This window comes from Notothenia rossii (genome assembly GCF_949606895.1).
Source record: "Notothenia rossii genome assembly, chromosome: 7".
NCBI classification, from domain to species: Eukaryota; Metazoa; Chordata; class Actinopteri; order Perciformes; family Nototheniidae; genus Notothenia; species Notothenia rossii.
This window is the reverse complement of record NC_136905.1, coordinates 68,741,858-68,758,703: the sequence shown is the minus strand read 5'-3', so window position 1 is coordinate 68,758,703 and position 16,846 is coordinate 68,741,858. Positions and strand designations below refer to the sequence as shown.

General features: G+C 43.3%; 2 protein-coding genes across 7 annotated transcripts in view; one reads left to right on the top strand and one right to left on the bottom strand.

The window, feature by feature from the left end:
* Positions 1-3,975, top strand: part of ttll5 (tubulin tyrosine ligase-like family, member 5) — a 47,188-nt gene extending 43,213 nt beyond the window's left edge. For 5 of the 6 annotated variants that reach the window (XM_079691408.1, XM_079691409.1, XM_079691405.1 and 2 more), the window contains exons 30-31: positions 474-556; positions 3,098-3,975. In XM_079691408.1, coding sequence (XP_079547534.1) covers positions 474-556; positions 3,098-3,150 — 136 coding nt within the window. In that variant the 3' untranslated portion in view covers positions 3,151-3,975. The remainder of the gene's footprint in view (positions 1-473; positions 557-3,097) is intronic. The other variant, XM_079691410.1, reaches the window with a different exon arrangement.
* Positions 3,976-4,781: 806 nt separating this feature from the next.
* Positions 4,782-16,532, bottom strand: tgfb3 (transforming growth factor, beta 3). The gene is made up of 7 exons (XM_079691412.1): positions 15,765-16,532; positions 11,207-11,370; positions 9,657-9,786; positions 9,425-9,532; positions 7,671-7,827; positions 6,957-7,110; positions 4,782-5,804 (listed from the first exon to the last, which is right to left on the bottom strand). Exons 1-7 carry the CDS (start codon positions 16,108-16,110, stop codon positions 5,646-5,648), a joined length of 1,218 nt encoding a protein of 405 aa, XP_079547538.1. The 5' UTR covers positions 16,111-16,532; the 3' UTR covers positions 4,782-5,645.
* Between the last annotated feature and the right edge of the window lie 314 nt (positions 16,533-16,846).

The following is a 16,846-nucleotide window of genomic DNA, read 5'->3' as shown; positions in this document are numbered from 1 at the left end:
GGGAAATCACCCAGGACAAGGAGCAGGAATTTGCCCCCTTCTTGTCACAAATTAGCTCATGACGGCGACTCGGCAAACACTTAACCCCCAGTGGCCTCCACTGACTGCAAACACACACACACACACATTAACACACACACACACACACACACACACACACACACACACACACACACACACACACACACACACACACACACACACACACACACACACACACTAGTTAAACTGACTCCATTTGTCTTCTGTCAGAGGATGACTCATCAGACGTCATATTAGCACTAACATTCACACGTAGTTTTCAGCTATTATTTACTTATTGATGTACTCAGCTCAAACTTGGACAATACACTAGGATACATCCACAGCTTTATAACAGACTTTGGGGAGAAGCATTGGAATTCAGATGCTGTTCACCCCCGGGGAATGATGTTTTTGGTCATCTCTGACACTTTTCGTCTCATGATTAACAGGCAGAAGTCCACGGAGAGTTCAGCCAGTGGCAGTGTGTCCAACGGGCAGCATGTGGTCTACGAAGCCATCTGTGGTAAAACAGGTGGGTCTGATGCTGTATTTCTACACATGCTGTAACTTGGCCTGTTGGTGGTGCAGTATGGAAGGTGGGTGGGGGGGTGTGCCCTCTATATGCCAGTGGCCATTTTTGCAGCCAGGCATAGTGGACATTCCCCATGGAGGGCTGATAGACACCACTGGATATTTTTAGCCAGCTTCCTGCTTGCATAGTGGTGTGCAGGATTTGTAAATATATTTTGCACATTGTAGCTGATAACTACTACTGTCATAATGATAAATAAAGTACACACTTGACATTTCTTAGAAGAGTACAAGTGCAGATTTATTGGTTATTTTATTACGATGCCTAGATTCATAACCCTCTTTGTGCCAAGCAGAGTTGAAGCTGCCAGATCTGAATGAGCATGAACAAACTCTACAGTGCTATTTGACTATAAGTGTCCAAAACTACGGGTCAGATTACTGCTGAAGATAAATAGGTTTAACAGTGATGACATCTTTCTTTTGACATAGGATGGTGGGAACAGTTTGGGTGGGTACTCCCATCTGTTGGTCATTCCTACGCAATTGTAACTACGTCTATACGCAAAAAGGGATGTCCAGTTGTACCCCAGAAATCACACTTAAAGTAAAAATGTATCTTAGCCTTTGCTGCGTTTATAATGCGCCACAATCGTGGGTGCATGCGCTCACGTGTGTCATCCTGCCCTATTTCCACAACTCTTTCCATCTCACAGAAGTGTTGAGGTTATTACAGTAACAGTGATATTTAGCGCTGATGCACACATCTGTTTGCCTGATCAGGAGCTTTTTTTCTTTCTTTCCATAGACCTACCATACATTAGCTTTAGCTAATCATAGCATTCATTACATCACGTGAGCGTCAGAGTCAAGCCGTCCCAGGAATCATCTTGTTGGAAAAACACAGTAGCTCTTCACCCCTCCCCCCCAAAAAAAATTGGGTGTCTGTGACCAGAACATTTCTTTTTTTCATTCTCCCCCTAAACTATGGAGGCTGGCTTAAGTTAACAAACATCTTATAAACTCATCAATTACTGTAACTGGATCTGTTGGGATGGCTTCTGAATTTCATGTATGCATTTTTCCGTCGTCCAGGGCTCAAAGGGTGGGGGAGATGCTTCTCTCTTGACTTAATAAAAAAAAAGGGGGAAAAAAGGTCCCAGTACCAAAACCAGTTAGCGAGGCAGGTCAAACCATGCCTTTTTAGAATGGGACTGGGAGACGAACAGAGACTCAGTGTGGCTTTTTGGAGGGAGGGGGGTGTTATTAGAGAGGGAACAGCCTTTGTGGAGCTTAGGAGTGCGTCAGGTCTTTCTGCCTGCCCAGAGTACCTTTGTGGCGAGATGACTGAGCCCCCCTGATTGACTCTGACAGGGAGTTAGAGCGGGTCCAAGTGGAGAGCATTCTCTATGATCAGCTGTCAACCGTCATTAATCACACTCTCCCTTTATCTCCCTCTTGTGCACTCTCTTAATCTCTTCCTCTCTTTGCTCATACAACTCTCCCTTTATCCCCCCAAAACTTTTCCTGCCCGCTCACCCCGTTCCCCCTTTTTCCTTCCCCACTTCTTCTATGTAAATTTTTGACATGAGATGAAGGGAGGGTTTCTATCAAAGCTAACAAACCTAGATTATATCAACCACATGTGTTTTACAATGCGTCCCTTGAACCTCTCTCTTGAAGTTCTCAGGGCTGCACAGCTGGTGACTGTGGAGATTTATTGCTTTCAGTTTGAGAAGGAAATGAATGCTGCACTTGTGCCATTTTAATGGGAGTCTGATCATGTCAGGGCGCATAGCTTAGGCCTCTCTCTATCAAAATAAGAGAGTGCAGTGCCCTGTTGGGAAAGGAAGGCAGCTATTGGCTGTCATCCCCTATTCAGATGTATTACGTAAGTTATTGGATGTTTGATTCAAAGCAATCACTAATACATCTCACACAAAGCTCCAAATGGTTGAGTAATTATGGGAGAGAAGTGGTTGTGCTGTTATTGAGCAAACCATTAGGAGTGGGAAATGTGAGAGAAATGACTGTCCCCTTTTATCTTTTCTTTTTTTCCCGCTGAGCTGGAGAAGCTTCCAGCGGTCATGTCATCAGATTGGAAGTCAGGGAGATGTTTTCGTTTTTCAGCTCCGTCAGGCCCCACGGTGTAGAAGAGCACCAAAATAAACAGGGTGCTGAGAGGAGGAATGAATGGGAATACTGTTTGGGAGCACAAACACGGCAGCTCTTACTGTACTTGGGATGCCTTTCCTACTAGATGCCTGGCTGTCATCCAGCCGATAGGACGAGGAGCGGGGGGGCAGCCTGACAAAAGGCTGAGCGCTGAGATGGCAGAGCAGATCCCCTGGTAACAGCCTCCAGAAAAACCATCAACAAAACATTCACCAGGAGGTCTTTAGCCTTCTCCTTTGAAGGGAAATTCTTTCAGGTTTGACCTTAGCATTTCTGTTTGTGCACATGTGGGTTCTGTGGGGGAAACCATGTGCTGCCCATCTCCCTCTTTTTTAAATTAATTTTACTTTCATCTGTTGCTCCCCAGGTCTCTCTGTGTACCACAAGCTGCTCCAGGGCCAGGAGCCCGGCCACAGATGACATGAAAGCGACCAGAGGCCCGTCCTGCCCCTCTGCTGGCCTGACAGGTGTCTCTGCATGTAACTACATCCTCACAGAGGTGTATTCTGGGAAAGGACAACAGCAGTAGATCAAAGTGTGCCAGACATCGAACAGGGTCCTATTCATTTCATTTCTGATACAGGCACAGACATTCGAGAGGGGCCAGGAATGCCCAGCTTTGACGCAGGTTGAGCTTTTATTTGCTCAGCTCAACATCACTTTTCAGCTCCTTACCCTGTGTACCCTCCCCCCTCTCCCCTTTCCCCTCACCCCTCTCCCCCGTTGGCTACGCACAGTCTATATCCCAACAGTTGTCCGCCCTCATTCTCTCCATGCTACTGATGCCACAGAAAGATTTCACTGACAGATAGCCTTCAGCAGATGGTTCCTTAATGCCCCAGTGGCATTTTAATTTCAGGATCCAACCTTTTATTCTTTGCTCCTGCAGTAGCATATGCACCACTACCTATTCATGTAGATGTTATCTTTATATACAAACGGAAAAGCATACAGAAGAGGTTCTTTTGTGAGAAGCTTCTGGCATTACACACCTTGACTCGTTGCCAAAACATTTTCTGTGCTCATTGCCTAAGGATGTGTTAAAGTAGAAAATGATTTGCTTGTAGGCGTAAAAAGGAGCATAAATAACGGTAGATTGCTGCCTTGTTCCACGTTTACAAGGACAATGTAAGACAAATATCAAGAATGCAGTTGACCTGTGATTTTTCCTGTAAGCTGTTGAGATGTAGATGTTTTTCTTGGACGGACCAAATGTAATATTTTAAGTAAATGATTGTAGTTGTATTAGTATTTATTCACTGAATATTGTCCACCAAAAGGCCTTTTTGGCCATTTCTGTAGCTTGAAGCATAACATAAAGAGGAATTATGGTTATGCACAGCCTTGCCTATATGAAGGTTAATGCTGTACCAGCAGATCAATATCCATGAAGGTAATATGTTGCTTGGGACCATATAGTGAGTTAACTCAGGGCGTGTTAATAGAATAAAACATCTCTGTTATATATCAATAGATTCAGAATATGTTTATGATGACTTTGTCAGAAATACTTGAATGTCATGCATGTCATATCCACTGATGATCATCATCACAGGGATGTTGCACAGATGGTAGTTCTCCATGCAGACTAGAACTGGTTTTAATACACTTGAAAGTATTGTATTTTGTAGTGATCGATGGCAAACTTAATGTTGTGGTCTACTTTACTACACCAGTGCATGCTGTGTTACAGATATTCAACAGTGGAATCCAAATCAATGTATATTCTCCTGTGGTGATACAAAGTTGTTTACAGTCTGATCATTTGATCTGTTGTGTCGCTGATGTTTACAACACACATGCATGGTAATGTAATGTTTTTGGAATCATATTGGTATCAAACAACATTGAAATGAAAACATTAAAACATGCTGATAGTGTCAGTAAATGTATTTGTCTTCCTACCACACACAGAAGTTTGTCTTAGACTTGACTATGATTTCTTTTTTCTTGGTTGTCTAGATTTACCCTATTACCCTTTAAATAAAGTGCTCTAAAAAACATAACCCAAACATAAAAACTCAAACAATAAGCAAATATAAACAACTCTATCCAACTGTCAATTTTTAATTAAAAAAAAGAAGGTGTTTCCAAGAGTAATACAAAAAACATTTACAGATTGTGATCTACTTAAGTGTTCACTTAGTGACATACGTCGTCTCATACAACAGAAAGGCTTCACTTTAAAACAAAACTATCCCTGGAATCACCATCCTGTTGTATTACAGAGGTAAACATAACCACGGATATACTACTTTAGAATAAAGGTTGGTTTCCAGCATGTATTTTTCTTTTTGTCCTAAAGTCATCTTTAATTCAAAAGCATTTTAATCCTAAACAAACAGTGTCGGAGCTGCGGTGTGCACAGCGGCGGTTTCCAGCTCGGATATTTCGAAGGTGTCCTGTGCGTCAAAGGCGAGGGATGTGTTTGCCCTCAACAAACAATCACGTTAGTTTCACCCTCTTTGACGTATTCCTATTGGTTCAGTCTGCATTCTCAGTCATTTTTCCTCTTTTGGACTGCAATTATTGTATGTCCTTAAGAATGCAGTGGTCATTAGACACAATTATTGTTCTGTTCTTCCTGTTGTGTAGCACTGAGTTACAGGCTGGTCACAGGCTGGAATATGACACAAAAAAAAAACATTGATGTCAAAAAGCAATTGCTGAAGAGGTTGGATGGGTTTGAGAGTGCCCGTTAGTGAAGTGGTGTTTGACAAGTCTTCTTAGTAAACGCTGCCAATGATTGCAGGAATTCATCTTTTGTTTTTTCGAGAGATCGAGAGAGAGCTTGGACCAGGGCTGAATCAGGGGTTGAAGGTGGGGGGGCAAAGTGTACCGCGCCCCCTCTCCCCCCTCGTACCCGCTCCTGAGTAGTGCTGGGAGCCGCCACGTCCCGCGTCTCGCCCTGAAGTCTAGCTGCACTTGCAAGACTTGACGACCATGTTGGAGAGCTGCTCGACTTTAGGGGAGCGACCCACGTAGTAGAGGATGGTGAGGGGCTCCAAGTCCTGAGGAACGCAGCAGGGGGAGGCTGACGCTTCGGGGTTCAACGTGTTGTACAGGCTCAGCAGCTGTGGAAAAAAGAGTAGAAGACGATAAGGAGGGGTGTTTCACAGAACAGAATCTCAACTTTAAAGGTCACCTATTATGCAAAATCCCCTTTTTCATGTCGTATACACATCAACATGTGTCCCCTCTGTGTAAAGAGATTCTGAAAGAATTGCTGAGTTTTTGTCCTGATCCATTTATATAAAAACCTGTCTGAAAGTGAGTTGATCAGATTTGGGCCACTTTATGATGTCATAACGTTTTTTGGCTTGTGTAACCATTAGCCAATAACCAACCAAGGTGACCCCCGCCCACCTTATCACCTGAATCTCTTCCTAGAGCACCATTGTGTTTTTAAAAAACCAAATATCTTGCAAAGGGGCGTGGCCAGCAACAGCTCATTAGCATTTAAAGCTACAGACACAGAATCAGCACTTTGAAACGGGGCTGAAACAGAGGGGTTTATGGGATGCTACAATGGGTCATCTGTTTGGTATTTCGAGCCAAACACTTCAGAGACATGCTTTGTATATATCTGAGCAGTGGTGTAGGGGGGATTTTTTTACTGGGGGGACGCTATTTTAATTAGGTCATCCCCAACAATGCCACACAAGTGCGGACGCGCGCAGTGCACTCACAAAACGGGCAGACAGGTCCACAGACTACCGGTATGCTTAGTCCTAATTTAGTTACTGTACTGCAAAAATCACTTGTAGCTTCGGTGCTGCTAGCCTCTTTCTTCATGTGAATTATATTCTTTTTAGAAAAGAAGTCAAGTAAAAAATGTTTGCCTGCCATTGTAGAGCTTTTTCGTTAGCGTTCTTAAGGGAAAGAAATGCCGCCGCCCACCGAGCGGTGACACACCCCCGGCTCGCCGCGGGGTCACGAGCGTGATGATGAATGAAGGAAATCGTTTTTATTTTTTATTATAATTACTGTGAAATGTATTATGTTTTTGTTATTATTACAATAAATACACACTTGCAACTGATAACACTGGCAATGATTTTATATTTATTAGACTATTAAAAAAAAGATCATGCTCCAAATAAGTGGGGGTGCGGCGTACCCCCGCGTCCAACGCCCACTACACCACTGTATCTGAGACCTATAATATATTGATGAAAAACTGTCAAATAGGGGACCTTTGATGTGTTGTGGTGCTTTGTTCTCACCGAGCTGTGGGTGGTGTCTGCGCTGCGTAGGTAAGGACAGGGACCAGAGCAGAAGTTAGCGTAGTATCCTTCAGGCTGATGGATCCACCTCCAGCCCAAATCCTGCCGGAAATTAATATATAGTGGTCGCACACAGCAGTTCTCCTCATAGTTGCTGCAGACAAGAGAGGACAGAGAGGATTACACTCATTTCACTTCACAGATAACGTGCTATTTTAGGGGTTGTATACATTTTCCTCTCCCTTGGCACGCAGCCAGAAATGAGTGTGAAGTACAGAAATTCCTCTCCTAGGTGTGCCCTTATCTTCCCTCTTGGAGTCAGCCCAGGTGTCTCTGGTACTGCCTGTCAGCCTGACAGAGGAAATCCAGAGCTGAGGAGATGGAGTGTAAGAGGAGGCGGTGTTTGCTAGTACTGGGTCAGATCCCGACTTGTATTAACTATTACCTCTGTCATGCTCGTGTAGATGATTAACAAGCCTATCCTTTGCCCGTGTACTCGGCTTCCTTGCCATCTTTTAGAGGCGTGACACTTGATATGTTGCCTTGGCCGGTGCACCGCTTGACAATTTTCCTCTGCTGCAACACTGTAGAAGCAGCTAGTCTTTATTTGCAATATTTTACCCAGCCAAGTGTTAAATCCAGCTTATTTTACAAAGTTAAAGACAAATGTCTAACAGTTTATTACATTTTCCACGGCAGAGAAATGTGCCTTACTTGAAGCAGTAATTGGTGTCGAGTGCCCGCTTGCGCCTGCGGGAGGAGGACTGGGCATCCAGCCTGTGGGGGGGCAGCATCATGAGGATGAGGTGGGGGTACAGCTGCTCCTTCTGCTTTTTCACACGGCCCTGCTCGTCATAGTCCACTTCCATACCTGCAGGAGAGAGCCTTTCAGTCTGGAGGAACCAGGTAAAACTGCACAGCAGATTTATTGACAATAGTAAAATGTCTTCGAGAGCAGACTTTAAGCAAACTCTAATCAGTGTAGTCTACTTTACAGAAGGATCCAGAAAGGGCTTCACTCACTTTTGGATCACTTTTCACCCTTCTCCTTATTCAACGCTGGTCCCTGACTTCCTTCTTTTCTCCATCCCCCCCCCCCCCCCCCACACCTCAGCCTGCGTCTGCTCATCCAATCTGCCCCTGATAGCTAAAGCAGTGGATATCTCCAGAGAGATGCTGCTGTTGGATATGTACGCCCCTCTTTAATTCGGGGCCAAGCGTCTGAGCGCCGTGGCAGCACATTCCTTGTGGCCAAGCCAGTCGGGAGTGTTCCCAGGGCCGAGGGCCCGGGGGCCCCAGTGCTAAGTGAGATACCAGATCAATTGTATTCCCATGCTCTGTCTCTCTCTTCATCTTAGAAAGGAATCCCATTATCTTACTGAAAAGACCTCAATAGGTATTGCTGCTGGAGGAACATGATGATGATGTTGATGACAGGATGAAAAGGAACCTTTTTTTTTACCAGGCTCATAAAAAGGAGAGTATTGTGAGTGTTATTGTATTATTATAACCAGATTCTCAATCATCTAAGGAAACTCTGCTCTAGAATATTCCCTGAGCAATAAAAGACTAAATAAACGCCTCAGGTATCTTTCATTTGGCTGTGAGCGCTAGGTAACAAAAGGCCTTTTGAGCCTTCTATATGAATTACAAAGACATGTCATTTAGAGTTTAATCTAACAAATATCTACTTTCATCCAATCCTCTGCAGTTTGTAGCTGTATATAGTACAAACCAGATGGGGAGCCTCTGTTTAAGTTTTGTAGGGTCATATTTACAATTAACAGAAAAACATCAACCAAAGCATGCCATGTTTCCACATTTGGAAAGATCTGAAACAAGCACTATAACTAAAACTGCAGCCCAAAACAAACTCCAAGGATAAACTGATCTTAAGACCCACAAATGCAAATCATCCTAAAACCAGCACTGCCTCAGAAGCACTAATTAGAATGAAACAAACTTAAGATGCCTATCAGTAGCATGAGACAAATCAAAGAAATTAAACAGAATTAAATGTTATCTGGCTCTTGATCATGAATACAAACTGGCAGCATGTATTTTCAATGTGAGAGATCAAAAGCAGAGAGAAATCCAGATTTAGCAGAGACCACAGTCTGACCATAAGACACAGAAAGAGCTGGGAATCTATACAAAAGGCAAGATTGAGACTGAGATGTGCTCTTAAAATGGGAAAAATCTGAGTATACTCAAAGAAACTGGACTGATTGGTTCCTGGTCTAAAGACTCATCTAGAATAAATGCTAAATATTTAAAATAATAGTTTAGGAACATTTTTCGGGAAAAAACAGTTCTCTTACTGGTAGTTAGACCTGTTTATTAGAAAGAAAGAAAATATTCCCAAACTATGTCACATTAGTTACCGAGGAACAAATAGTAAGAACTTCTCACTGAAATTGACGTAAAAACCCATCTTCGCATCACAAAGGTTTTAAATGCAGTCTCACCTTTGAACTTGACCTCGAGCACCTCATTGGCATTCTCAATAATGTCCCCATTAGGCCTGAAAGTGTGGCAGGGACAATGCACGCTGATCTCCAGGCCAAGATTGGTTTCTGAGGGGGAAACAAGAGCAGAGGGATGTAAGGAGCTGACGTGTTCCCCTTAAGCTGTGATCCTACATTTCCAATGAACCAATGCTATTTGGCAGGTTATGTTATAAGTAGGTGTCCCACTCACGTCGATACATCAGCCACTCTCTCACTGTCTCCGTAACATCAAAGGAAACCCACTCAGGCGTTCCCTTGGTCAGGACGTTCTTGCCCCCAATGTAGCGCTGCTTGGCTTTGGGGTCGTCTTTCTGGAGGATCTGCAAGGAAAGACGAAAATGTGACCCAGCTGCATAAACTCTCTTTCTCACACACACACACACACACACACACACACACACACACACACACACACACACACACACACACACACACACACACACACACACACACACACACACACACACACACACACACACACACACACACACACACACACACACACACACACACACACACGCACCCGCACCCGCACACACCCGCACAGACAGAACCAGAGCTGTCTGTCTGAGCCAGACTCTCCAGGATGCCTTGGGCCAAATGTCTACTCTTTATGGAAAAAGTGACTCCCTGTGTTGATATCCCCATTTTGCAAGTTAATGCCTGCGTTTTACCCTCCTGCCAATGAGGACCTAGCTGTCCTTCACGTCAGCAGTTTAAACTTTGACTTTAGCTGGCCTCCCAGATGCAGTGTTATGCAGTTCAGGAAAAAAAAGCAGGGTTGCAGGTAACACTGCGGACATTCATGTTACTGACTCCGTTATCGTGTTGAGGCCCCAGAGCTCACGATGGAGGGAAATGCAAAGCGTGTGGTTCTGACATTCCTATCTCCATCAGCACTTCTTTGAACAAAGGTGTTTACCTGTAAGAAATGTGTGTGTTTGGGTGGTGGGTATGAGCGCCGAGCCCCACAGCAGTTCTATGGATAACCAGGTTCCTGAACATTGTCAGCATCTAATCTGTCTTCCTGTGGGAACAAGGGGCCAGCGTCAGCCTTCTGCCAATCAACCTCCAGCCTGAAAGTGTGGGGGCGAGCAGGCGGCTCCATTTACTCCCCCAGTGGGTGACCCTGCCTCTATCTCCTTCTAGGCCCCTGGAAACAATCTGAGGGCCTGACAGCCTGTATTCAGCGCTGGCCAGAGCCTTGCCTCAGAGGCGGTATGCAGTCCGGAGACGCTTGTCTCCCTGGCAGGAAATGTTGGAACCTGATCATTACTCCAAGTGTCTCACGGGAGATTAATGAGGAAACTGAACAAAACAAAATAATTCATCCCATACCCCACACACACGCTGACATCCAGCAGATGCATTCTCAAACACAAAAATGCTTAGAAACCCACAAATGCAAGTGCAAATCTACAAACCCTCTTTTGAATGAAAAAAGCCCTACTTGATCTAGCAAGGATGGATTATTAGATTGACAGTCATAAAAGAATAAATGATCTAGGGTTTCTAGAAGATGGCTGTACAAGCTCTTAAATGTGTGTTAACGTAAAATCCTTTGACTGTAAGCACATGGAATAATGATCAGTGCATGAAAAAAAGGAGAAAGGAAGTTGGACACCCTAATGTAAATGTTTTCATCTTTCTCGCTGACCTACAAAGGCCTTCTGAGAGAAATAGAGCACATTAGCCTCCAGCGTTATGCTAACAGTGGAAATGAACGGTCAGTTCACACACCTGGTAGAGCTCAATCCTCTGCTCGTTTCTCTTGGCTCCGCTGTTGGGGATCCGCAGGGCTCTGAACTCGGCCCGGAACAAGTTGGTGGAGTTCTTCTCCATGGTGGAGACGTTGAAGCGGAATACCTTGGAGGTGATACCCTTAGGGCAGTACGGGAGGTCATCTGCAGGTAAAAATGGAAATGATGACTCAACAGTTGCTTTAAATGGGTTATTTGATATCTCTCTTTTTTTTGTTTAACTGGAAATCTCATTGTTTCTTTTGTCAGAGTCCCTTTAAGCTCTTATCCATCTGTTACCTCATAGTGTACATGTTATCAACGCCTATTTTCCACTGACATCCTAACAGGGGGAGATGTTTACCTTCTGATTATTGATAAGCTTTTTGCAGAGGATTCTCTTAAGAGTTTAAATAAATTGAGATAGTTTGCAGATAAAAAAAACGTTTTCTTCTCTATTTCCTGAGAGACGTGGGCCATTACTGAAAACCATCTGCTTATAATTTGTGCGGTCCGAGTTAGCAACAAGTTGAAGTCATGAAATGAAAACCAAATGTCCCATGTGGTGGTGGAGCAGGCTGCAGAAGGACGGCAGCGTGCTCCTCCTCCTCCTCCCACCAGCTCTTGAGACCAACAGGTGCTCCGAGGGCTCGGCCAGATGCCAAGTATTCCCTGGAACTTGGAAATGTATCCGGAGCATGTGGGCTCACATACTGGAGCAGAACAATACCTGAGAAACCATCAAGGAGGGCGAGTACATCGTGACAGTAAGGCCAGTAAGAGCATGCTTGATAGCAGTAAGTTGCTGTATCCATGGTGCGTTCATATGATATCACTCTGAGCTTTAGCTGAATCTGGTAAATAAATGGCCAAAATGTGATCTATGTAAAAAGCTTCCAGTGCACTGAAGCATTTCTCTTTTTTATACCTTAATATTATAGAGCAGTTTATTATTTTAACAGGCCAAGCACATGCAGTGTTGAGCAACACAAGCACATAGCAAACTTTTTATGGGCCAAGTGGAAACTGTCGTTTACAGCCAAGCCATAGCTAATTTATTACCCCAAGCTTAAACTTTATTACTGAGCCTCAGATTTGCTGGTGGTTGAAAGGGGCATTGCATCTTCAGCTGATTTGCACCTCAAGCTGTTTTGGGACGAATGGAAACTCAGAAATTCAGTTGTTTCTGTGTCATGCAATAAGAACTTGCACATTTCCAAGTATCTGTACTTCATTTGACCCAAATTCCAATTTCAGCGTCCTCCCAGTCATTATCTTATATTTCCACAAGGCTTTTTTAACTTTCCCTATTTATAGGTGACCTTTTAAGCATTAATCCCAAGCCAGATATCTGTCCAGTGTTTCCACACAATCCATAAGGAGGAAACCTCAGTAGCCTTTCCCCCCCTCACCCACTGCTCCGCCCCCCTCTGCCTCCCCCACAGAAGGTGGAAAGCCCCACTTTCGAAGGGAGATTTGAAATTCTAATCAAGTCTTTGGTTTCCTTTTGGATGACCTCATTTTCCCCATTGCAATGGTTTTAGGTGGATTTCACATTATGGCTTATTTTTGCCAAGGGTCTGAAAGGTAATTTGTTCCATGTTGGTAATTGGAGGGGATAGCTTGCATAATTAAAATGATATACATTCACCAATTTCCAGACCCCCACTATAGGTCTTAAGATTGATTGTCAAGATGCTGACATAGGTTTGACCTATAAACTATTTGAAGCAGCAGAGATTTATGTTATTAAGCTTCACAAGGGTCTTATTTCTACCTGGAAATCCACTCAGAAATGAACGATTTTGAGTTTTTTATGTTAAAGAATTTAAAGTATTGTACTCGTTATCTTGTAAACCTTATTTAAGAAAAACATCACACCTATTGTTTTAACTTCTGATATAGCGAAAACACACTGTAGATCAAATTAATTATATAATTTTACGAAGCATTCTCATTTACACACTTGCAAAAGTATATTTATAGTAACCTATACACGTTCTTCCTTCTCGTATTATCACTCAGTGAATTTGAGAAAGGCTTTAAGTGAGGGATTTGGGGGTAAAGTTATTCAGGAAGGCCCGGGGACAGACTCTGGCATGGCTCTGTAGTAAAGCTTCATATAAAGTGCCTCGCCTAGATGCTGTCGACCACACCTCGTACCCTCCAGTGTGTGCGATCCTCTCCTCTCATGACACAGACCCTTCCTGATGAAAACAATTCTCAGGAATCACCTCTCTTTGTCCTTTTGCCCGGAGGATTGTCTGTGATGTAAGTCTCTCCAGAGCTTTTGGAAGTAAACAAAGGAAATAGGACGCATAAGGCAGCAGGTGCTAGCCAGCTGGTGAGGTGTCTAGGTCTTGTAGAGGACAACAGCCAATTTATTTGGAAATAAAGTAGTTAAGCTTTGTTGTAATGTTGAATAGCCGTATATGAAATTAGGATTTTAATTATGCTGCTATGGTTTCATTTTGACTCACCCATGATGCATAAAACTGTTAATTAGTTTTAAAAATAATGAATTTAAATGCTCTTTTGTATCATATAATCGAATTATTCTGCTTCCTAGTGTGGCATGTCATTACATGTGATGAGACAATGTGAAGTACCCCTCTGCTGCAGTTCAAAACAACTTTTTTCCACTTGATTAAGGATGAGGAAGCAAAAATGGTAAAGGCGTGGGAGTTGAGGGGGGGAGAGATGCAGTTTCTTTGGCCAGAGACCTCTGTCTCTGTTTGCTCAGATTACATCATCTTTCTACTATCCCATATATCAGATACCCTGCTGTCTCAGCGCTAGTGCTCATTTTTTACTGACCCAACACTGAGTCAATGATTGGCTTGAAATTTCACTGAAACAGCATGCTCCAGTGTGCAAGGCACCATCTTTCTAATTTAAGAGTACGTGGATTCTTAGCTAAGTTATTGTGCCAAAGGTCATTATTTCCTTTCATTATGTTTTTATCTTGTTTCTTCAACAGAAACACAATATAATGAGCCACACTGGCCTCCTGATGCACCAGAAAATGAAAATCTGTTGCTGCTCAGTCTCAGTTATGCTTCATATAGTCATTTACTGTGTGGCAAATACCTTAATTTGCATGAACAGTTGTGGCTCTGGAGCAAGTGGCACATTAAAGTATGACAGAAAAGTTTCTGTTTAACTTTTTAACCGCGCATGAAAAAAAGCAAAACTTGACTTTATTCCGAAACACTCCCACCTTCCAAAAGCGGTGGATGTAAAACTCATTATATCCAGCAGGAATAAAAATGAACTACAAAATGATCAAGGTGACAGACATTATGTTACTGTATACTGTCTGCAACATGCCCTGCTCTCTTTAAAATTACAGAATGGAAAGGGAGAGTGCTAATTAATGTATGTTGGCACATTCTGTTAATTTCCTAATATCCTTCCTGGATAAGCTGTTTAGTGCAGTATGTTGCCAGTAGTAAGTGAAGTTCATGTCTCGTATTATCACCTACAGAAGGGCCTTCAGTATGAGACCGGCGTGATGTGTCCTGGGCACCTGGCCATCACTGATCCCACTCCTTAGACCTCTGTTTGTTTTGGGAGCTCTGGCTACCTCTGACCAGCGGATAAACCCCGAGCTGTGTATTTTGAGTGTCAGAAGCACTTTGTGGGACCTGTGAAATGGATTTGATTCACGACTTATGCTGGAACGGGCAGAGGCTCTGCTGAGTGTCACAGCACAGCATAAACACCTGTTGATCTTTAAGCTGGTTACACTGTGCTCGAACTGGCCTCTGACCGGCATACAAATCCAATTCACACTAAGAAACTGACTTTCTCTGGAGAATCTGCTGCTCAGTGAGCTTCTGTTTCAGGTTTCTGGAACAATCGATGATGGACCATAGTTTATACAGGAAATACCAATATGGATGAACAAGGGAATTAGATCATAATGCACAGCTTGCTCTTCGCGACTAGAGAGAAATAGTGGGGGAAATAGAAGTGAGAGAGTTGTTATACTGGATGAAACATATTGGGAAACTCACGGCCAGAAAATGGAAATGAGGTATTGGAGTTGGCAATAAATACTAGACTTAACTGCCTGAGAATTTTCCTAGCTAAGGAATGTGTCAGACTAAGGCTGGAGTTCCCATGGCTTTGGTGTGAGGTATGTATGAGGAATGGTGCTTATTCCAATTAGACTGTTTACTTTGCCCTCTCCTTTGCGCACCGCTCCACTTCTCACAGGCGCGTCTGTGCGTAAAGGCTGCACAGACACGAGTGGACTTACGGCTAGCTGGGAAAGTCACAACCCTGTTGTTGATATTGTTACCTCACCTATGATAATTCTGTGCTGAGGCCACATACACGTTTTCACTTTTACGACTGTACGCAGATTTGTACAAGTTAAGGCATTTGGATCAAGTTTGGGCACCTACGATTAACAATGTTGGAAGCATGGCGCATTGGCAAAATCAATAATTACTCCACCCTATGTTTTTCAATCACCCACATTTATAACACAAAATGTTAACTTTAGTGCAAAATAAACACTTATTGACCATGATTAAAAACAAACAACTTACTGTTTTCTGGCGGACCATTGATCATGTTGAACTTGTAAATCTCCTTGGCATAGTACTCAGTCTCCGTGTTATCCTGTCCACAGCTCTGATGCCTGTCTCTTCCCAGCTCCTCAATGAGCTCCTTGGTGCTGTTATAAAGGGCCAGGACCTGAAACGGTACCTGACTCGGACCTGTTGTTTGAGGTGGACTTGTCAGCCGGAGTTTACTGAGGATCTGTCCCCGGACCGCCTCTACTCTCTTTTTCTTTATGTGGTCGATGTCCACAGTGGTGCAAGTGGATAGCGACAAAGTCATTGTCACACAATTTGAGAGGAGGAAAAACAGAAGTGCTTTTCCCAGATTCATATTTCACTCTGCGTTCGCTCACAACCGAGGCTTGTCAAGTAAAAAAACAAAACTAAATTCCGATTTGAATAGAGTCCCCTTTCTCTTTTCATTCAGGTCGTGAGTGAGTTCTGTTCCTGGAGGAATCCCATTTTCTTAAGTGCTATGTCATCTTTGCGAAATGCGATTTTGCATTGGAGCTAATCCGTGCCATTTTGGAAATGTATCTCAACTCTTCATTAAACTATGTATTCTACTCTTCATTCCCCCGTATCTCATGCAAGCAGTTCATCTATTCTTCGTGGTTTTACAGGGCTCCGATGTCTGCACTGCGGTTCAGTTTCTCCATTGCACTGGGCTCTTTCCATCCACTTGTTGTCAAGGAGTCAGTGCGCCTCTGCTCTCTCGCTGCAGTCCCGGCCTCAAACAAACTCAAACGCTCTCCACTACTTTATAGTCCCTAGCGGTGACGTTTTAGAGGGAGGGGCAGCAAGTTATTAGCCTCGGTGTGGACAATGAGATCCGTCCTATTCTGAAATGCACTTAAAAAGAATTCAAATGTGGTGTTGTCAAACTTCAAAACATGTGCGTAATATTGGGCAATGTGGGATTTCGCAACAGTGAATAAGGAAAAAAACTTCTGATTGCACTGTTTTGTTGATAGGATAATCGTATTTTCTTTTCTTTCCTCTATAAGAATATAACACAAATACGATTTGTATTTGATGAATAAGACTGAAGTTGCATTGTGTTTATG